General features: G+C 50.5%; 8 protein-coding genes across 8 annotated transcripts; 6 read left to right on the top strand and 2 right to left on the bottom strand.

The window, feature by feature from the left end:
- Window positions 1–657: 657 nt before the first annotated feature.
- On the top strand, window positions 658–2,249 carry BJY04DRAFT_233047 (putative MFS transporter; the record flags this gene model as incomplete). Its single annotated transcript, XM_073719869.1, has 3 exons — window positions 658–828; window positions 884–1,020; window positions 1,079–2,249. 3 exons carry the CDS (start codon window positions 658–660, stop codon window positions 2,220–2,222), a joined length of 1,452 nt encoding a protein of 483 aa, XP_073574586.1. The 3' UTR covers window positions 2,223–2,249.
- Window positions 2,250–2,587: 338 nt separating this feature from the next.
- On the top strand, window positions 2,588–5,878 carry BJY04DRAFT_233045 (glycoside hydrolase family 55 protein). The gene is made up of 8 exons (XM_073719868.1): window positions 2,588–3,219; window positions 3,341–3,620; window positions 3,802–4,341; window positions 4,389–4,581; window positions 4,635–4,789; window positions 4,854–5,034; window positions 5,119–5,152; window positions 5,200–5,878. The coding sequence occupies exons 1-8, from the start codon at window positions 2,605–2,607 to the stop codon at window positions 5,758–5,760; spliced, it is 2,559 nt and encodes an 852-aa protein (XP_073574585.1). The 5' UTR covers window positions 2,588–2,604; the 3' UTR covers window positions 5,761–5,878.
- A 413-nt stretch (window positions 5,879–6,291) lies between these two features.
- Window positions 6,292–8,809, top strand: BJY04DRAFT_181994 (glycosyltransferase family 31 protein). The gene is made up of 3 exons (XM_073710275.1): window positions 6,292–6,385; window positions 6,485–7,896; window positions 7,967–8,809. Exons 2-3 carry the CDS (start codon window positions 6,919–6,921, stop codon window positions 8,282–8,284), a joined length of 1,296 nt encoding a protein of 431 aa, XP_073574584.1. The 5' UTR covers window positions 6,292–6,385; window positions 6,485–6,918; the 3' UTR covers window positions 8,285–8,809.
- BJY04DRAFT_233041 (polysaccharide deacetylase family protein) lies at window positions 8,153–9,982 on the bottom strand (the record flags this gene model as incomplete). Its single annotated transcript, XM_073719867.1, has 3 exons — window positions 8,153–8,921; window positions 8,969–9,054; window positions 9,111–9,982. 3 exons carry the CDS (start codon window positions 9,980–9,982, stop codon window positions 8,515–8,517), a joined length of 1,365 nt encoding a protein of 454 aa, XP_073574583.1. The 3' UTR covers window positions 8,153–8,514.
- Window positions 9,983–10,465: 483 nt separating this feature from the next.
- Window positions 10,466–12,615, bottom strand: BJY04DRAFT_205793 (DEAD/DEAH box helicase; the record flags this gene model as incomplete). The annotated part of the gene is made up of 9 exons (XM_073713635.1): window positions 10,466–10,752; window positions 10,819–10,967; window positions 11,016–11,209; window positions 11,267–11,418; window positions 11,469–11,548; window positions 11,600–11,960; window positions 12,015–12,150; window positions 12,210–12,267; window positions 12,320–12,615. The coding sequence occupies 9 exons, from the start codon at window positions 12,613–12,615 to the stop codon at window positions 10,466–10,468; spliced, it is 1,713 nt and encodes a 570-aa protein (XP_073574582.1).
- A 1,224-nt stretch (window positions 12,616–13,839) lies between these two features.
- Window positions 13,840–16,009, top strand: BJY04DRAFT_181992 (pantothenate kinase). The gene is made up of 4 exons (XM_073710274.1): window positions 13,840–14,347; window positions 14,475–14,757; window positions 14,834–15,332; window positions 15,387–16,009. The coding sequence occupies exons 1-4, from the start codon at window positions 14,135–14,137 to the stop codon at window positions 15,652–15,654; spliced, it is 1,263 nt and encodes a 420-aa protein (XP_073574581.1). The 5' UTR covers window positions 13,840–14,134; the 3' UTR covers window positions 15,655–16,009.
- Window positions 16,010–16,400: 391 nt separating this feature from the next.
- pigc (phosphatidylinositol N-acetylglucosaminyltransferase) lies at window positions 16,401–18,292 on the top strand. The gene is made up of 2 exons (XM_073709217.1): window positions 16,401–16,873; window positions 16,932–18,292. The coding sequence occupies exons 1-2, from the start codon at window positions 16,504–16,506 to the stop codon at window positions 18,077–18,079; spliced, it is 1,518 nt and encodes a 505-aa protein (XP_073574580.1). The 5' UTR covers window positions 16,401–16,503; the 3' UTR covers window positions 18,080–18,292.
- A 724-nt stretch (window positions 18,293–19,016) lies between these two features.
- Window positions 19,017–20,370, top strand: BJY04DRAFT_181986 (glycoside hydrolase superfamily). Its single transcript, XM_073710273.1, has 2 exons — window positions 19,017–19,937; window positions 19,997–20,370. The coding sequence occupies exons 1-2, from the start codon at window positions 19,096–19,098 to the stop codon at window positions 20,331–20,333; spliced, it is 1,179 nt and encodes a 392-aa protein (XP_073574579.1). The 5' UTR covers window positions 19,017–19,095; the 3' UTR covers window positions 20,334–20,370.
- Window positions 20,371–20,378: the final 8 nt, after the last annotated feature.

Raw genomic sequence — 20,378 nt, 5'->3', positions numbered from 1 at the left:
TTAAAGTTGCGTGGAGGAAAGTAGAAAAAGGGCACTTTCGGAATACCGGCCCACTGGTTGGTGATTTCTTTTCCATCGAACAGTGGCAGTGACAAAAAGAACGCTGCAGATCTTTTCTCGGGTATGCATGTCTCTGATTTTCCATATTGACCGGTATTAGTGAGGTTTAGGCTATGTCCGGAAAAGCTAGGCCAGGATGAATCACCCGTCTTCTGCTTCCGATTCGTGGTCTTAAGAAGTTAGGATAGCCTGCAAGCTGCGGGATCCCAGCTCCACTGGCGCCTCCTATTTGTTCGGCCTAGGCTTCATTTTTCCTTTGTGCGTCCATACCCTTTTGAGGGAGCTGCGGGGTGTCTTGAGCTATCTCAGGCCTTGAACTTGGCCTCTAAGCTAAGTGTCAGAGGCTTCTGCCGAATGGAATGCTGCGTATCCGAAAGGTCTTGGCTTTCTCGGAAGTGACAGCTTTCGACCATGCTGTCAACTACCCCAGATCAGCTCAAGCGGGGAGGGTGGAGTGTCGAAGCTTCGAGGAGTATATCAGGGCCCACCAGGACCCTCACTTTGGACAAGAAATTATCCTTCGGCAGTGTGTGTTTCATTGGGTTTTAATCAAACTTGATCATATCCTCAAAATCTCGAAGGACGATAACACCCACTATGGCCGACTTATCTCGCCACGGAGTCAGTGAGAAAGAGGCTTCGTATGCTGAGCATGTTGGCGATGTTGAGAAGAGTGGAGAGGTCCGGCAGTACGACAAGTTTGGCTCAGCTGTCAAGACTGACCCGAAGGAGATTGCTCTCGTCAGGAAGATTGATTGCTACATGATGGTTTGGGCCACTTATCCTGGTTTCCTGTATTTACGTTAGCTGACAGGCTTCTAAGCCAACACTCTGGGCAATGTACTTTCTCAACTTCTTGGACCGCAACGCCCTTGTCAATGGCAAACTCAACAGCCTTGTCGAGGATTTGAACTTGAAGGGAACACAGTACAATACTTGTGTCAGCATTCTGTTCGTTGGGTAAGACTGAGATCACCAGCTGGCGCACAATGCATTTCTGATCAAACTCTGTCATAAGGTACCTTCTGGGGCAAGTGCCCTCCAACATGCTACTCAATCGTGTCAAGCCTGCATGGTATATGGCCGGCTTCATGATGGCCTGGGCAATCGTGTCTACCCTGACATGTCTGGTCAAGGATTATCATGGAATGCTCGCCTGTCGGCTTCTGCTGGGTGTGGTTGAGGCTCCGTTCTATCCCGGTGCTTTGTTCATGATCTCTCTTTTCTATAACCGCAAAGAGGCAACCACGCGCATGGCCGTTCTATACACGGGGAATATGCTCGCAAGCTCCTTCTCAGGGCTCATCTCTGCTGCCGTATTCGCGACCCTCGATAAGAAGCATGGTATGGCTGGCTGGCAGTGGCTGTTCCTAATCCAGGGCGTTGTGACGGTGGCAGTAGCGGTTGTTGCATTTTTCCTGCTCCCAAACTCCCCAAAGCAAACCTTGTGGCTCACTCCGGAGGAGCGGCAGCTTGCTCATGACCGAATTGCCCGCGATACAACTCAAAAGGCAGAAGGAACCAGCGTCTGGACCGGGCTTCGAGAAGCGGCCTCTGACTACCGTACTTGGATTTTTGCTCTGATGTGCAATCTCCATCTCTCCGCCAATGGCTTCAAAAATTTCATGCCCACGGTTGTTGAGACCCTTGGCTTTAACTCGACCATAACACTCGTCCTCACATGCCCACCATACCTTATCGCGACCTTTACCTCCATCGCCGTCTCATATTCTTCCGGTTATTTTAACGAGCGAACTTGGCACGTCACGGTATCCAAGTTACTTGCGATCGTTGGGTTCGCTGTCGCATGTGGAACTCTCAACGTCGGGGCGCGTTACTTCGCGATGATTCTCTTCGTCGGGGCGACCTATGGGGTGAACAATATTAACATTGCGTGGGTGGCGGCAACGGTAGGGCAAACCGATGAGAAGAAGGCTGTGGCGATTGCTATTACCAACACCCTAGGCAACCTTGCGAGTGTGTACACCCCATATCTCTGGCCCGATAGTGATGCACCCAGATTCGCCCCGGCAATGTATGCCAGCATTGGGTTTTCTGCGGGGGTAGTGATATTGGCATGGGTCATGAGATTCATCCTCATGAGAGAGAACAAGAAGCTGCGGGCAGCTGATCCAGGAGTGATCAATCTCTATGCTTATTAAAGCATTTGCCTGGTGTTGGGATGAGTTGGTTGAGAGTTTGAGAGTTTGTTATCTCATGATCACAGGAAGAGGGGAAGGGGGGGTGTGAATGCAGGTCGGCGTGTGACGGCATCTGTAGAACCTGAGAATCTAATGAGTGTTACATTCATGATTAGCTGACTCTCTACTCATCCATGCTCCTGCAGGTCTAATGAGTTGAGCTGCATCTCCAATGTAACAATCCGACCTGTTTGACTTTATGGCACAGCAGATATTGAAGTGTCTACAGCGTGCGACGTTGCTTCAGGCCATCAGCTTAACACATAATAGAAGACCATGCCTAGAGATCGACCGCCCTCTTTCCACCAGTTCCAGTCATTGATCGTGTCACAGGATTAGCATTATGAAATGTCAATTCTCCATTACTTTCTGGGTCTGCATTGTGCTTCCAGCACTAGCCAGAGTCATCGGTGTCGACAGCCCCGTTACCCCCCGAGAGCCCGAGTTATATTCTGTACTCTCTCATGAGCAGATAAGCTCAATTGATGCCAGAGGAGCAAATCTTGATGAAGCCCGAGAAATTGTCAAAATTGCCATCGCCTCAATGGCTAGGCTCAACAAAGCCCGTCTAGATAATCCGATTCGCGCCACGAGCAAGTTGAGACGGAGGGCCAATATTGCAGACGAAAATAGTCCGCCTCCTCTGCTTCATATAACGGAGGAGATCGCACATGCTGCGGCTCTGGTGGCGGAGGCCGACATGGCCGCCAGCCTGGCCAACGGGAGCTCTTCGCTGGTCAAGCGGGCGGACGGGACCTTCTGGATGAAAGATATCAGGCGTCAGGGAACGGTGCCGTGGGGGAATGATCCAAATTACAAAGTCTTCCGCAATGTGGTCAACGACTACCATGCTGATCCAACGGGTGCCCTGGATTCGACTGCTGCCATTCAAGCCGCAATCAACGACGGCAATCGATGCGGCGAAAAATGCAATGGATCTACCCGCAAGAACGCCATCGTCTATTTTCCCCAGGAACTTACCTGGTCTCTAGCACTATCAAGGTGTTGTTCGCCACCCAAATCATAGGCGATGCAAGTCTGCCCTCCAACGCCAGATATCTTATCACTAACCGACACAGGCAAACAGTTGGCCAACCATCAAGGCCGCGGGAAGTTTTGTCGGTCTGGGCGTGCTGTCCACTAACGAGTACGTTGGCGGTACTGGACCTGATGGCGGAGATGCCCAGTACTATGTCAACACCGCACGATTCTATAGTCAGATCCGCAATATTCGAATCGACATCACCTCTACGGACCCAAACGCTTATGTTTGTGCCATTCATTACCAGATAGCGCAAGCCACTAGCCTACAGGAAGTCGAGTTGATCGCCCGAACAGGCACCACACAGCAAGGAATATGTAGGTCTGCATTCTTGATAGATCAATGAGCTGGCCATTGACGTCCACACAGTCTCTGAGAATGGCAGTGGCGGTATGATGTCCGATATCACATTTAGAGGGGGTAATTTTGGCTTCTGTGAGACACAGCCTTGAACATTATACTCTCCTTAGTACTTCAGCAGCTGATTCGTACTGGCAGATGGCGGTAATCAGCAATTCAGCGCCCACCGGATGACCTTCATCGGCTGCAGCACAGCTATTCAAATCATTTGGGACTGGGCTTGGGTGTGGAAGTCTCTCCATATTCAAGGTGCTGATGTTGGTGTTCGTCTGATCAATTATGACGGAGGAGGCAATATCGGTTCTGTCTCGTTTATCGACTCCAGATTCACTGATGTAACCACTGCCATTATTCTTGCTCCTGCTTCGGCCACCCCCGGCTCCGGTACCACGGGTTTGATCCTTGACAACACCAGGATTGACGGACCGATAGTGGATACCGCTAGTAGAACATACCTGGGAGCTGGGTACTACGATAATTGGGTTCTCGGGCCAACTTACAGCAACAGTGTACGACTATGGTTCTCGGGGTCCTCCATACCGTACCCTCGGGAAGCGTCATTGTTGGGAGCTACGGTTGACGGCCTTGATAAGCCTCCATATTACGAGCGAAAGAAGAATCAGTATGCAGACAGGTCTATCAGCGACTTTGTTCAACTCAAATCTCTTGGTGCCAGAGGCATGTTATAATCTCCGATTCGCTGTTTCTTATTTAACCTACTATAGGCGACGGAGTTACCGACGACACTGCTGCCATTCAAAAAGCATTCAACGAATACGGAAGTGGAGATAAGATCATTTTCGTGGATGCTGGCACATACATTTTGACTGGAACCGTGACCGTTCCCAAGGATGCCAAAATCCATGGTGAAGCCTGGTCACAGTTTGCTGCGTTTGGAAGCGCTTTCTCCGATGCAAGGTAAGCAAGAAGAACTGCGTCGTCAGAATTTCTGCTCAAATCTATGTTATTAGCAACCCGCGAGTGATGCTTCGAATCGGCAACAGTGGTGATGTTGGAACTGTGGAGCTACAGGACTTGATTCTAACCACAAAAGGTGGCACTGCTGGAGTGGTGTTGATGGAGTGGAATGTCAGAGCCGCAAACCACGGTGATGCTGCATTATGGGGTGGGTATCCTACGAGAAATTCTGTCTTTTCCAGGCGTATACTTACCCCTGCTATCCCCAACAGACGTCCACGCCCGCATTGGCGGTGCTACTGGCACTTCCCTAACGCCAAATGAATGCCCTGATTTGACTCAGGGAACGAATCCGCCCTCTTGTCAGGCAGCGAGTATGATGCTGCACCTCACTCCCCAAGCTTCGGGATATTTTGAAAATATGTGGCTGTGGGTGGCAGACCACATGATAGAGTAAGCACATTTCCAACCTAGTTACGATTTGTTGAGTTCGTACGTCGAGGCACTCAGTACTAATATCGATATTTCGGCCCTCAGTGACCCCAACCTCGATGACGCTTACAATGATATGGTTCGTGCTTCACCGAAATTCATGTTCCTTTGCTTACCAACTTCCAGACTCAAGTGAGTGTATACGTCGCCCGTGGCATGCTAGTAGAAAGTACTTCCGCTACTTGGCTTTACGGCACGTCCTCAGAGCATGCCGTGTTCTACCAATACAACTTCCATCGCGCTCGGAATATATTCACTACCATGATTCAGACGGAGCCCCCTTATTACCAACCTAACCCCAGGCCACCAGCACCGTTCAATAACCGAGTGGGCATCTACAGTTCTGATCCAGTATACAATTGTGGTAGTGGAGACTTCGACGGCTGTGACGAGGCCTGGGCAGTGATTCTCACGGAGAGCCAAAATATCCACATTGGCAGTGCGGGTACATACTCTTGGTTTAGTGCGTACACACAAGACTGTATCGACCTGCATGCTTGCCAGAAAGTCTTATGGTATCTGGAAAACAATCATGGCAATGTGCGCTTGCAGCATATGATTGCTATCGGGGCAGAGTATATTTTAGTGGCGGATGGCCAGGGGGTAAGATCAGTTGATAATCTTGCAGTCACAGCCCATCCAGCCTGGGCCCAAATCTCCATATTTGATGCTGCTTCGCACGTTTGATCACTAACTGTCAAAACCAAGCCGGAGGATGAGGCCGTTGGAGATGCGAGTAGTACATGTGCAGTCGGATTGAGCTGTGCTTAAGTGTCTTTGCCCACAATCAAATCTTTACATCAATTCTTTTTCTTACTGAGTAACTACATATAATGCTGTTCTCTTCGACAGATATATATATCCGAGCGTTGTCAGACAAGCGGCCTCTCACACCGACTAACTAGAACTAGGGAGGTGGCTCACATGCTTTGGACAGGATATATTTATATAAAGTGATACGTACTTCGTATGCCTTTAAATAAACGCTCTAGTGAGTGCATCATAAATGATAACTTCCACTGTTCGAAGGGTGCTCCACCACCTATCTAACAATGCTTGGATCAATTGTTGAGCTAAGAATAATCCATCCCGTCTTCTTCCCCACCAGACACTAGGCGCTCTCCTTTTCGTGCGTACGCCGCACATCGATTCCGGACAGTAACTACGGAGTATCTTCTATCTTCTATCGATGATCGACTCAAATTACATCGGGATTGAGGAAAGGTAAAGGGATTTCGGGATGGAATGGCCGGAAGCTCCCCTGACGATCGACATTCCCGGGATTCCAGGAACCATGCTAGGATTTTCCTAGGTAAGCCCAAATCTTGAGCAGTCCAGACTCGAGACTGAGCTGCTCTTCTTCTCCACTTGTGGCTCGGTATCCAAGACGCTGACGTTTGCCTTTGTCCAGTTCCATTGCTTGTGAAACCGCCCAAACGCGTCATCAATCTGCGCCAGAGCTTCCTCGATCGATCCAAGGATACTTTTGCCGACAAGCTCCCGCTCGCTACGGTATGAGGCGTGGGCCGATCCTCCATACCTTCTCCCTTTGAAGACCAAACAATCACGTCGATCCTATCCTCGCGACTCTTGATAAATCCTCTCTGATCGCCCGGTTCCGTGATCTGCCTCCTATCGCCAAAGCTCCGTCGCTCCTTTAACCGATACATCCCTCCCTCCTCCCATCCGAGCGCTTCGTTTTTAAGTCCCCCACCCCACGCCGGCGGCAAAGGCTGGAAAACGAACAGAGCACAAAGAGGAGGAGAACAAAGATGCGTGACCTTTCTGGAAGCTCGATCGGTCTACGCACAATATAGTCTTGCAACAGTCTCGCTGCTAGGCAGAATGAGCTCCCATCGTGGGATTCGCCGTCGCATTGCTGTGGTCGCAACGCTCCTCGTCGTCTTCCTCGTCTACCACTTCACACTCGGGACCGTCCCTTACTCCTCTTACCATGCATACTACAGCTCCAAGTCGGAACCCAAATGCCCGCCCCTCCCGGGGGTCGAGGACATACTGGTCGTCATGAAAACGGGCGTCACAGAGGCCCTCGATAAAGTCCCCATCCACTTCCAGACCACCCTTCGCTGCATCCCAAACTACGTCATATACTCAGACTTCGAGGAGGAAATCAGCGGCGTGCGGATATACGATGCCTTTCGCAACGTCGACCCCGCCGTGAAAGAGCAAGTCCCAGATTTCCAGATCTACAACCGCCTCCAGAAACGCGGCCGCGAGGGCCTCGAAAACCAAGATTTCGCCGACGAAGCAAACTCCGCCATTGGAAAACCCAACAACCCCGGATGGAAGCTGGATAAATGGAAGTTCCTCCCGATGGTGCGGGAGGCCTACAAGCACAAGCCTGACGCCAAATGGTTCGTCTTCATGGAGGCAGACACTTATTATTCGTGGCCGACGCTCCTCGCATGGCTATCGCATTTCGACGCCTCGAAACCGCACTATATCGGCACAGAGACCCAGATTGCAGACGTGATTTTCGCACACGGCGGATCGGGCTTCGTGATCTCGAACCCGGCGATGAAGCTTGTTGCAGACGAATATACCGATCGTGCCGACGAGCTGCACGAGTACACAGACGCCCATTGGGCCGGAGACTGCGTTCTAGGCAAGGTTTTATCCAACGTCGGCGTCAAACTAACATTTTCCTGGCCAATTCTCCAAAACTCAAATATCGGTGAACTAGACGAGTTCACGACCACCTTCTACCGACGGCCGTGGTGCTTCCCGGCCGTGGCATTCCACCATCTCTCCAAGAGTGATGTCCGGTTCTTGTATGACTTCGAGCAGCGGAGGCTTGCAAAGGTATTTTTACTCTTCCTCTATGCTTGACTGTGATGCAGTGGCTGACATGACATTTTCTTTCACCGTGCAGTCTTTGAACCCTGTGCTGCTCCACAGTAACGTTTTTCAAGAGCTCATCTTCCCGGAGCTCAGTAAGCTCCGCGATGGTTGGGACAACCTCTCCGACCAGGAACAACCATCTATTACAACATTCCATGAATGCCAGTCTCATTGCGAGGAAAACGCTGGATGCGTGCAGTTTGCCATGCGAGGGGGGAAATGCTACACAGGTGCTACCCCCCGGCTTGGCTCTAGTAACTCGGAAGCTCGGTCCGGATGGGTTATTACCAAGATAGAGAACATGGTGAATCAAACACCCAAATGTACACGACCGGACTTTGGAATATGATCTGATTCTTTTCTATTCTTCTTTTCGCGGGACGAAACAATTTGGACACTCCAAAAGCATCGTTTTTTTGTACTTTTAGAGATATCAGATCTAACCAATGTCGAGTTTAAGGATTAGTCGTAACACTCCGGACCCTGACTTAGTTTGTAGTTTATCATGTTGGAGTAGTTCATGCCAAGCACTCAAAAACAGGTCAATCATTGACGTGTCTCGCTCTGGATCGAGTATAATCACCCTGTCCTGCCGACTCCTGAGCCATGGTTCCTATGAGACTCCACCCTGTAGCGCCCTCGCCCCGGCTGGCGGTACCGGTAAGGATCGAAAGGAGGACTGTCCGGGTCTTCCAAACACTGATCCACCCGCATGATATCGATGTTGATACTCTTAACAAATCGGATGAATTCTTGGAAATATTGAACGGTCGTTGGACTCAGATAATGCATGACGACCAGGTTTCCGCCTCGACCGACGTCTCGGAAGAATGCATCACGTTGTCGCTCGGGTGTTTTGCTTCCTGCCCACAGCCAGTCCTCGACATCGACGCTCCAGTTGATGATTCGAGAGTCGTTTATATACGTTGCCACTCGCTGCCGAGTTCTCGCCCCGACGGTGCCGTAAGGTGGGCGGAAGTAGCGAGCTTGTCAAAAGTTAGCTAGCAATCATGATAATAAAACCATTACAAACATTCAATCCCAAGCATTCTTTGAAAGGTCTCGATATTGTGTACGATTTCCTCATCAATAGCCTTGATTGTGTCAAGGCCTTCTATCCTTTGAATTGTCAGCATTGCCGCTGGATAGGATGAAATTACCAACGGGCCACTCACTGCTGATGCGTATCCGAATGTAGGGCTATCTGATGGCCTCGCCGCAACATCTCTTTGTACACCTGCGAAAAGTTGGCCTCTTTGTCTCGAAGTCCAGCGCCTACCACAAAGAAGGTGACCAGGATTTCCTCTTCTTCGAGGATTTTCATGACATCCTCCACTAGATGTGGCAGTCCATCATCGATACCAAACGCAAAGGAGTTCGGCTTCGTACAATGAAGGAACAACTTCCCGGTTTCAAGCTTAGGAGGCACATAGAAACCCCGAGGGACCTCTGAAACGATCTCCACCCTATGAAGGGTCAACGCTTCCGGGGAGAAGAACCCGTGAAAGGAAACAGACACCGCTCGGGACTGATCAATCTCAAAATGTTCCATAGGTACGTATATGTCGTTCTCTCGTGCGTATCGCTCGGCTTCAACGCTATCCCATGTCTCCAAAAAAGGGCTGCGGCGAGAGTCGCACTTTTCATTGTGTTGGCTCAGCGAAACGCTGAACTTCGTGGAGCCGGAGAAGACTATGTGAAGGTACATATGCTGGTATGGACGCATGTCAAAGCATGTTGCAGGCCCAAGCTCGGTGTGGTAGTTTTGATCTGGATCTGAAGGGTAGAGACGCACATAGCCATTGCCGGGCTCGCTCGATAGGTACGTGCTAGGACCGTGCCAGAACCCAAGATCATTTCGTTCTGGGTCGCCGAAGGTGTCGATTACCAAGGGAGTCCTGACTCTGAGCGGATGCACAGGCGCGATGGGGTTATGGATGAACGTAGCAGTGAAGTTGGAGGGGATCGGGGGAGGTGGAAGGAGCTGGACAGCAGTGGTGAAAATGAGTGGGCTCAGTGTTATGCCGAAGCCTGCCCAGGCCAGCATAACGTGGTTGAGGGAACCCGTAAGTCTCATAGCCGCGTCCTTAGATAAGAGCAGGATGGATTGAAGATTGAGCTAGAAATAGCGTGTGGTAAGATTGCGGCCTGGAATAGAAAAGGAGTGTGGCTCTCTTCGGCTGGCGGTGGTGGTGTACGTTGACTATCCTGCTACCCAAATTAGGAAGGAGCAACCCTGCGCCCGCAGGTGTGCTAGGGCTCTTCAGCTCTTGCGGAGAAGCTACGCTCAAAAGAAGGAAGGATAATGAAGACGGGCTTGATTGCCAGATTGGATACAGAGACAGAGTTCAATGTCGACGAGCTAGCCATTAATAAAACCACCTAGATCACAGATCTCGAGCGAAATACACCCCTACAGACAGTTTGATGATGTGCTCTGAGGACCCTCGACTCTCAACTCCATAGGACGACGAGTGGGAAAATAGACGGGAAACAAAAGAACGAACAAGGCGAGACGATCGAATACCCCCTACTCCCAGCCAGAGGACTCAGCAGGGGCCGATTCCTCGGTAGCGCCCACCTGAACGCCACCCCAAGCGCCTTCCTTGCTATCTCCATCTTCTTTCTCATTTTCATCATCAGTCTCATCGTCGCGGAAATCTGCAACATCGCCCGCCGGCTTGTACTGCTCCAAGAAGTCGGGGATCTCCTGCTTGCTTTCGATCAAGATCTTAACAAGTTCAGGAGCAATATCTGAATCCTTGTCATTGAAGAAGGAGGTGGCCAGACCCTCATTACCAATACGAGCAGTGCGCCCTGGGAAAGGTTAGATGGGTTCGACATGACTCGACTGTGACACTACGGGGACGAGAAGAGACTAACCGATACGATGGATGTACTCGGTGACACCGCCGTACGTGGCACTCGGAAGGTCGAAGTTGATAACATGCATAACATTTTTTATGTCGAGACCACGAGCAGAAATACCAGTGGCAACCAGAATAGGACATTTCGCTGTGCGAAAAGCACGTCTACATTGTGTTAGTAGGAGTTGTAGTGATAGGCAGAGTTCAACATACAGGGCGTCCTCACGCTCACGCTGGGTGCGATCAGCATGAATAGAGGTGCTCGGAAGACCCAGGTTGTAGAGGTAATCATCAAGCAAGTCGGCCTGGTTCTTTGAGTTGACGAAGATCAAAGTCCTCGACGGAGGCATAGCGAGAAGCAGATCATAGAGACACTGCTTCTTCATGTGAGGGTCGGAGTAAATGATCTAAATAAAGCACAATTATCAGCAGCTGATTGTACATATACATCAACAAGTCCATACATTCTGTTTTACGTTGGCGTGGGTGCTTCCAGGGCGACCAATGCGGACACGAACGTGATCGTCAGAAAGAAACTTGCGAGCTAGCTCGCGGCAGTCCTTGTTGAAAGTTGCAGAGAACATCATGTAACGATGGTCAGCATCCTCGTTCACGTCTGTGTTTGTTAGCATTGGCAAAGATTGAAAGATCAGGAAAACGCAATACCTCCTCCGGACATGATCTTGTTGAAGTCCGACTCCCAATCAGAAAGTAACATCTCGTCAGCCTCGTCGATGATGGTATACCTGATAGAAGGGTCAGTGTAGTCTAGTGTACGAGTGATGGGGAGTAAATACTTCACACGGCGCAGGGAGAGAATATGAGGTTTGTCCATAAAGTCCAAGAGCCTACCGGGGGATCCAATTAGGATGTCACATCCCTTCTGAAGCTCATCTCTTTGATCCCGTAGGGGAGCACCTCCATATACTACGCAAGGGCGCAGCATCGATCGGTAGCACAGGCGGCGAGCTTCATCAAAGATCTGTGTGGCAAGCTCTCGAGTAGGCGCGACGATGAGGACCAAGGGCTCTGCACGCACCGAATCCGTGACAGGATCGAACCCTGCAGCTAGATTGGGACGTGGAGCGGCCAGCTTCTTTGCTTTTCCCATCAACTGAGAAAGGACAGGAATCAAAAAGGCAGCTGTCTTGCCGGATCCTAGTCAGAGTCAGTAAGTTCAATGAGTGTATGCAAAGCTCATCAAGGACCAACCAGTCTGAGCAATGGCGATAAGATCGTGGCCGGTAAGCACAGCAGGGATAGCATATGCCTGAATAGGCGTAGGATACTCATAACCGCAGAGACGGACGTTGTTCCTAATGATGGGGTGCAGGCCTGCATCATCGAACTGATGAAGTGTTAGTACCAAAAGCAAATAGAGAGTGGGAGGGATGACTGGATACTTACATCCCTGATGGGGCTTGGTCGCTCACGACTTTCGTTTGTAACTTGGATGTTTCGCAAGCTACAATGGGCCAGTGTAAGGAGAGACACATCGGGTCAGGAAGAGTACTCACTTTCCGATCTTCAGCCCCGTACGGTTGATGAACTCACTACGGAAAAGCTGTTCCTCGAGCTGGGGATTCTCAGGACCAACATCACCGTATTCGTCCTTCCACTCGTACTTGGCAGCATTTGCAGCCCACTGGGGAAGAGATTCATCCTCCTGAAGATCCTCTCCAGTCTTCTCGCCAGGGGGGGCAGCAGTGTACTTCTCATAGTCGTATCCCTCAGGAGCCACCCATCCCTTCTCACGGGCAATGGCAGAAGCCTCGGTCTGGGTGTTGGTAACGTCTGCAAGGGCATCCCTCATGGACGTTCCATCGAAGGTGTTACTACCTTCAGCCATGGTGACGAAGCTAGTGAACCTTGACCGATGAGATAGAAGTCAGTGTTTGAAGCCAGGGGAAGTACGAGGATGGATGGTGGAAGCTTACCTGCGTGAAGGCTTGAGTACGCAGTAGAGACTTTGGAGATCGAAAATAAGAAAAACGATAGGAAGGAAGGTGGGAAAGGGATGGAGAGAGAGAACGGAAAAGAGGGGGAAGAGGTGATAGAAGAGAAGGAAGAGAAGGGAAGAGAAGAGCAAAGAGGGAAAGGTAAACACAACTCCAGCTCAGAGTCGAAACGGAAATTTGCACCAGGTCTCAGGTGTTGAGCAGAATTCGTTGGGTTTGCAAACATGCCATCTGATCAATGAACAAAGCAATCTAAACCCAGGTCAGTTGGCATAGGAGAGACTGAGGGAACACTGGGGACTATGTGAACAACTTCAAACCCTTTGATGATTTCCATCAGTCTTAAATCTGATTTGTACATGGACACACTCCCTTGAGGATGATGCTGCGGACTCGAAATGAAATTTACCTCAGATCACCAGCCTAAATAGTTCTAAGCTGCTCCAGAATGAGAGACAGACGCCTAGAAGAATGACCCTGATTGTATTCAGGCAATCTTCACCTTTTCTCATGTTTGTGCTTGCGTTTGTTGGATCCATGGAGTTGGGCAATCAAGCTCACACGCCACAACTAGCTAGCCAACCGGCATGATTCCATGCAGGGCTAGGAGCATGCTTGCCCAGAACCTAGCTACAAGTTCCTACCTAGGCATAAAGTGCGGATGTTCCAGTATGCCGCACCTAAATTTGAGGCTGTTAGGGGTGTTTTAGTGTGGTAAGAAGACGTGTCGTTGTGTCGTTTGATCTCGATTGATTAGCACGTACGTGGATTTCAAAGAGACAAATTACGCAACCGCCTACATGAATCCAGGTAGTAGAGATGTTGATATTCTGACCCTTTCATACTACACAATATGCATTTCCTCAATGAGGTGCCCTGTTCATAAAGGCCTAGGGAAGAACCTTTGACTCTAGTTAGTGCTTAATCACAGAACCGGGGAAATGGGGCTAATAAGTTATAGGTAGATACCAAGGATACATAGGTTAACTAGTTAGGTACCTATCTATAGATTGGCAGACGTCATTGTTGTTCCTTTGATGTAGGTAGTTTCTGAGCCCTCTCCGAGATCAGCTATCTACCGGTAGCAGAGAGCTGTCATTCGAATTAATGTCACAGAAATCTAAAAGATGGGGATGAAAGCCGAACGCTGATCAGACGGCAGGATATCCTCGGCCTGCTTAGAGTTCGGTTCCACCCAAGCTCTCAACACTCCCGGGCAGAAGGAGATATACGCCGTACGGACCATCACGGAAATCTCCATACCGCCGATATCGATATGCTTCCTCTTCTATAATCTCCTTTCTACTGCCGACTGTATGCGAATTTTCCTGTTACTCTGCTACCATTCTCCTCCACGACCTTTACCTTACGACCATGTCCGCGACGGATCCTACCCCCGCCCGCACGCCTCGCCTTGAGCAGGCCATCACGAACCCTGGATCCGTCAAGATCAACGTGAAGGGTGCCTTCATTGTCGACGATGACCCTCGTTCCAAAAGCCCCGTCAGGGCTGAAGGTGTCCATTACGAGGGTCAGGATATCCGTCTACCTCACCACACTGGCGTGGTGAGCCATGTTGCCGTTGACGTGAGTTCCATGAATTTTTTCTTGCTTCCGTGCCTCCCCCGCACCCTGTCCTATCCCCGCAATCGCACTTTCGCCGACCGTCGCGAAGCACAACTGTGTAACTAACAACCACCCTATTCTTCCGTAGATCGGCGGATCCCTTGCAAAACTCATTTACTTTACGCGCGAGCTCGACTCACCCGACAATGGCGGGCGGCTGAACTTCATCAACTTCGAGACCCGTCGGATAGACCTCTGTTTGGAATTCATCAAGCAACTCAAGGAAGAACACCATGGCCTCAATGGGGGCTCCAAGGAGGAGCTGTGTGTCGTCGCTACCGGTGGGGGGGCCTACAAGTACTACGACAAGCTAAAAGAGACGTTGAACGTCGATATTATGCGAGAGGATGAGATGGAGTGTCTTATTACGGGTATGGCTGGCCTAGAGTTAACCACTGAGGAAAGCTCAACAAGAAGCGTCAGAAAGCTGATCACCTGTCTTTCTAGGTCTTGACTTTTTCATTACCGAGATACCCAACGAGATTTTCACGTACAGCGAGACGGAGCCGATGCAGTTTGCCGAGGCCCGACCGGATGTCTACCCGTACCTTTTAGTAAACATAGGGTCGGGAGTCTCTATGATAAAGGTATCGGGTCCGAAACAATTCCAGCGCGTTGGCGGAACTCATCTTGGTGGTGGAACGTTTTGGGGCATCATGTCATTATTGACTGGTGCTCGAACCTTTGACGATATGCTCGCAATGGCGGACCGAGGGGATAATAGTGGTGTAGATATGCTGGTCGGTGACATTTATGGCATGGACTATGGCAAGATTGGGCTCAAGAGCACGGCTATTGCTAGCACTTTTGGAAAAGTCTTCCGGCTGCAGAATGCCGAGCAGCAAGAAGACGGTGACGAATCACAACCGAGTGGAAGCGACCATAGCAGTGAAGATCCGATGTTCAAGCATGAAGACATGAGCCGCAGCCTTCTCTACGCTATCAGGTATGTGTTTACATGTTTGCCTCATTGGTCAGTGTCGCTAACTGACTATCTAAGTAACAACATTGGTCAAATCGCTTATCTGCAGTCCGAGAAGCATCAAGTCAAACACATCTACTTCGGTGGCTCATTTATTCGAGGGCATCGGCAAACGATGAACACACTATCATACGCTATCAGATTTTGGTCCAAAGGCGAGAAGCAAGCATATTTCCTTCGTCATGAGGGCTACATTGGCGCGGTAGGAGCATTCTTACGCCGCAAGCCTGTCAACTGGGGCCGTCGAAATAGTGTTGATGAGCACACCCTCGCGAATGGGCTTTGAAAACATTACCCAGGAGATGAGGCCACATCCGTCGACGATACCATCACACTTTTGAGCGTTTGATACCCGCCGATCATGTTAAATTGCTGTGCAATTGGTCTTGCCATTTCCTTTGCTTTCAAAATTCTGTATCTTTTTCTGCGGGTCAGATCCTACAGCTTACCTCATGTTTGAGCGTTTTTGTATACAATGGGCTATAAAGGTTAATGTTTTCCTCTTGCGTTTTTGGGTCTCTATCCGGTGCCTCTAGGCTTGTTCAACCCGGTCATACCAACAGACATACAGGACTAATATTTTTGTGAGTGCTGTGCTAGCTCCTGAAATAGACACTTTAGTATTATATACTTACACTGAGAGACCTACAATATATACATAGACCGTCTCTGGTCACTATGACCGAAGTTTTTTTTCGTTCCAGCTTCTATATTCGTGGACAGCACTCACCTACCCTATTGAAATTCCGGGTTAGGTAGCGAGCCGCTTAATCCCTTTACGCTTAACTCCTTCCCTCTCTGAATGTTGCTGAAGCATAAACATAGCTCATTATTATTGATTCCTTTGAGAAGCTCTATCACCTCTAGTAGTTCTATGTATCACATGTATCAAGGCAGGGGACGTGTTCAGTGCTGAAGCCTGAGCGCCGGGTCACTGTGGAGTGTGGAAGTACCTTTCGGCACTAGACCATACGCGGAAAGATCACCAAAGTTCCAAGCCAGATTTAGTAGCGACGACTTTATCCCGATTCCCGACCATCCTCCGCGCGGCTTTCCGCCCGTCTAGACGTTTGGTCACTGAACGGCCGTCAATCGTCAATCGCCATGCTTCGTGCATAACGTTCGGGCTGACTCGATGTCTCCTCTGCCTGACTCACCTCCGCCTGTTCCCCCTCCAGTCCCCGTCGAAACCCATCCAAATCGCACAGGTGGGCTCAAACCTCCACCGGAACACCGCGCTCTTCCAGACCCAACCCGCCTTGCCCCTGAAGATGCATACTTTTCTTCTTCGCTCCTTCGCAATAGGCCCAATGCGTCTAACTATGATGAATCGATCCGTTCGCTGACCGGCAATGCGACTAGCGTTGCCTCTGTTGCGGCCCTGCGACCTCCGCCCGCAGTCCCGGGAGCTGCTGTTCGCAAGGAGAACCGAAAACTACGAGGGAACGGTGTGCGGAAGCGGCGTAAAGGGGCCTGGAAGAAATTACTCTGGGTGAAGCAAACGTGTATGTCTCATGTAGACGGGCAATGAAACCACTCCGGGTTGGCTAATTAGGAAACTAGACCCTGATAATTATACCGACACCGAGACGTTTCTCGATCACCTACAGCGAAATCCCCGCGTACGACCTTACGATTTTTGGCCCTTGGTGGCAGACTCGACTGTCATCGTACAACATGTATGCTCAGTGGCTATCTTCGTCTGCTGCTTCGTGGGTATCGTTCAAGGTCGGGTCAGCCCGGTCTCGGTTGTTTGCTGGGGAAGTGTCGGAACGGCTGTCGGTTGGATATTATGGGATTGGTGGGCGTTTACAGAACACGCAGAGAACGGGGGGGCTATCGAGCGTGCGAGTGAAGGCGATGACGGGTCAAGCGCTAGTTCCATGACGAGCTCTGTCAACCCCTCTCATCGGGGAGCGACTGGACAGAAGGAGAATCATGTTCTTGGCCTTGGACTGAGCATCGCGCCAAATGAGCCGGGGGCACCCCTTAGACGACAAAGTACGGGGCTCAGCCTTGATTCCTTTACCGCCCACGATCCGGGTTCACCCCCTCCGGGATATGCAAATGGAACTGCTGGGCCTTCGCATCCTCAAAATTGGCAACCTCGAGCATTCCTTTCGCGAAACCGGCAGCGGCTATCCACGGTGAAATCGGCCTTTCTCATATATTTCTCTTTGCTCGGTCTGAGTCCGATTCTGAAATCACTTACCAAATCTACCGCTAGTGATTCTATTTGGGCGATGAGCTGCTGGCTCTTGATAATGAACATATTCTCTTTTGATTATGGGAGTGGAGAGGGCGCAGGCGCCACCAAATTTCCTGCATCCCTGTCTACCAACGCAGCTGTCATGGCCTCGACAGTACTTGCGTCTCGTCTACCATCAACAACTCACGTGTTCAGCCTGATGCTTTTTTCTATTGAGGTGTTTGGCCTCTTTCCGATCTTCCGGCGTCAGCTGCGCCATATATCTTGGACGGGACACATATGTCTAACCTTCGCCCTCGTCATGGTCGCCGGTGGAGCGGTAGGTATCACGTTACGAGGTGGATGGGCGGGTGCAGTTGTTGGGTCCTTCCTGGGAAGCGTACTGACAGCATTTACAATGGGCGGATGTAGTTGGTGGCTGATCAGTCTTCAAAAGTACAAGAATGTGGTTTCGGGGCCGTGGGATCCTGCTCGTCCGATCATACGACGGCATTGGGACTAGCTAGTGCGCTGTCCCCGAGATACCCTTCGTTTCTTATCATTAACGCTATTGATAATTGTTGTCTGTTTCATGTGTCTTCTACCTTTCGCTTTAGACGAGCAGTAGGTTCTGAGGCGGAATCGCCCCCGCCGTAAACGAGCGACCCTGAGAGCTCAAATGGAGCGTTGCCCTGCCTAGCATCAGAAGGAATCCTTTGACTGGGCTATTTAAGCCTCAAAGGTTGTTTGGGTCTTTGATTACTACAGTGGGCGAGAATATACCAAGAGTGCTATTGGAATGTCTTGGACAGCCTGGTAACTATGCTGTGCCCGGTTTCAATCTAGGCATCATTTCTTTCACACAACACAGCTTCGATCAAGGAACGACCACTTGCTGGATCGTAAGGACTCGCTTCAGAATCGTGTTAGGTGATTTAAAATTCAGGTTTACTCTCCCATCATACACTCGCACGCTGCAAATTGACGGGGCATCACCGTTTGTCGTCGGCCTGGTCTCCACAAGTCGCGCTCTTGAATGTTGCCATGCCTACACATACCTCTCTTCTCCCAAATGACAGATTGGCAATGAAGGTAAAACATCATGGATTCCTGTAATCTCTTAGGCTGTCTCTGTGTCACTCACCCTACTTATTTGCGTTTCAACACCTGGGCGCTTCTTTCGTTGCTGAAACTACGTACCACCACCACCCAGTCGGTCCCGCGCTCTCTTTCAGTCGTGGGAGTTCTTTGAGTCGCCTTAGTCCTGGGACAGGTATAAATATCTGGTCTTTGGAAATTCCTCAAATTTTTGTAACTTCTTTTCTCTATCACCAGTAACTGTCTATACCATGTTGTTCAAGCACGCTACCCTGGCCCTGGCGGCCATCCAGTGCGTTGCGGGTCTCCGTTTCGCGATGTATATTGACGAGTAAGCGCGCTGGTCCCGCGAAACCATATCCAGCTCAACTGACCCATTCTAGATGGCACAAGACCGACCTCCCTGGCAAGGAGACCACTCAGGGAATCACCCATGCGATTATGGCCTTTGCCAAATCTACAGACTTCAACTCCGAGACACCCCAGCCGTTTGTCCCTTTCGAGCCGGTCTCGACCATGCGCAACCGCTTCTCTGCCGACACAAAGCTTATGATTGCTATCGGTGGGTGGGGTGACACTGAGGGATTCTCGAAGGGTGCAAAAGATGAGGCCACGAGAGAGCGGTACGCGAAGAATGTGGCGGCGATGCTGAAGAGCTCAGGCTTCGATGGAGTGGACATTGATTGGGAGTATCCCGGTGGTAACGGTCAGGATTACAAGCAGACCCCCAACGACCAGAAGGTGTCTGAGATCGAGACGTTTCCTTTATTCCTCAAGGCGATCCGCAAGGCTATTGGAAAGGACATGATCCTCTCGATCGCTACCCCTGGTAAGAGAGGGGACATGATCGCATACACAAAGGAGAAGGGTCCTGCAATCTGGGAGTCTGTCGACTTTGTCAATGTCATGTCTTATGACTTGATGAATCGGCGAAACAACGTGACAAAGCACCACAGCGGTGTTGTGGACTCCCTCGACACCATCAACGCGTACTTGGAGATTGGAGCTCCGCCGGAGAAGCTTAACCTGGGCTTCGCGTACTACGCCAAATGGTTCACCACGGCATCAGACGGAGACTGTGCAAGCCAGCCGATCGGGTGTCCGACCGTGGAAATGGAGCTTGCCAATGGAGAGGACAACGGAAAGTCCGGAGCTGTAATCTTTGAACCTGCATGGATGGAGCCGGCGCCGACGAACTTGAAGGTTTCAACTGACCAGACCTGTGGGCTGACCGCTGGTACCAAGTGCCCCACGGGGTCGTGCTGTAGTACGTACGGGAACTGGTAAGCCTTCCTTCTCAATCTCTGCATATAAGTGAAATACCGTTGACTAATTTGGATAGTGGAACGACCGCTGAATACTGCATAAAGGCCTGTGACTCCGATTTTGGTGAATGTAAGGGAGCGCCGCTGAAGGAATCGTGGCGACGTGCACTCAAGGACGGCAAGACGGATGAGCAGTCGGGCGGACAGTACTACTTTGATGCGGAGCATCATCTATTCTGGACGTGGGACACACCCGCTCTAATGGCGCGCAAGTTCAAGGATATTGTCGACGCGAAGAAACTGGGAGGAATCATGGCCTGGAGCTTGGGTGAAGACACCTACAACTGGGAGCATCTGAAGGCAATGCAGGAGGGCGCAAAGGCCAGGTCTGGACCCCCTCAGCGGGCACGTTAAATAGTATGCTAGTGCTGTTCGGGGAGTTGATGGAGGAGGTTGTCC

Source organism: Aspergillus karnatakaensis, assembly GCF_047715665.1.
Source record: "Aspergillus karnatakaensis strain CBS 102800 unplaced genomic scaffold BJY04scaffold_9, whole genome shotgun sequence".
Classification (NCBI taxonomy): Eukaryota; Fungi; Ascomycota; class Eurotiomycetes; order Eurotiales; family Aspergillaceae; genus Aspergillus; species Aspergillus karnatakaensis.
This window is presented reverse-complemented; position numbering and strand designations above follow the sequence as displayed.

Coding starts and splice junctions, on each gene's coding strand:
- BJY04DRAFT_181986 (XM_073710273.1), top strand. CDS start 19,096: ATGGCCTTTGCCAAATCTACAGACTTCAACTCCGAGACACCCCAGCCG. Junction 19,938..19,996: donor TGTAGTACGTACGGGAACTG/GTAAGCCTTCCT, acceptor TAATTTGGATAG/TGGAACGACCGCTGAATACT.
- pigc (XM_073709217.1), top strand. CDS start 16,504: ATGTCTCCTCTGCCTGACTCACCTCCGCCTGTTCCCCCTCCAGTCCCC. Junction 16,874..16,931: donor ACTCTGGGTGAAGCAAACGT/GTATGTCTCATG, acceptor TTAGGAAACTAG/ACCCTGATAATTATACCGAC.
- BJY04DRAFT_233045 (XM_073719868.1), top strand. CDS start 2,605: ATGAAATGTCAATTCTCCATTACTTTCTGGGTCTGCATTGTGCTTCCA. Junction 3,621..3,801: donor CACCACACAGCAAGGAATAT/GTAGGTCTGCAT, acceptor TCGTACTGGCAG/ATGGCGGTAATCAGCAATTC. Junction 5,153..5,199: donor ATGACGCTTACAATGATATG/GTTCGTGCTTCA, acceptor ACCAACTTCCAG/ACTCAAGTGAGTGTATACGT.
- BJY04DRAFT_181992 (XM_073710274.1), top strand. CDS start 14,135: ATGTCCGCGACGGATCCTACCCCCGCCCGCACGCCTCGCCTTGAGCAG. Junction 14,758..14,833: donor GATGGAGTGTCTTATTACGG/GTATGGCTGGCC, acceptor CTGTCTTTCTAG/GTCTTGACTTTTTCATTACC. Junction 15,333..15,386: donor AGCCTTCTCTACGCTATCAG/GTATGTGTTTAC, acceptor TGACTATCTAAG/TAACAACATTGGTCAAATCG.
- BJY04DRAFT_181994 (XM_073710275.1), top strand. CDS start 6,919: ATGAGCTCCCATCGTGGGATTCGCCGTCGCATTGCTGTGGTCGCAACG. Junction 7,897..7,966: donor AGCAGCGGAGGCTTGCAAAG/GTATTTTTACTC, acceptor TTCACCGTGCAG/TCTTTGAACCCTGTGCTGCT.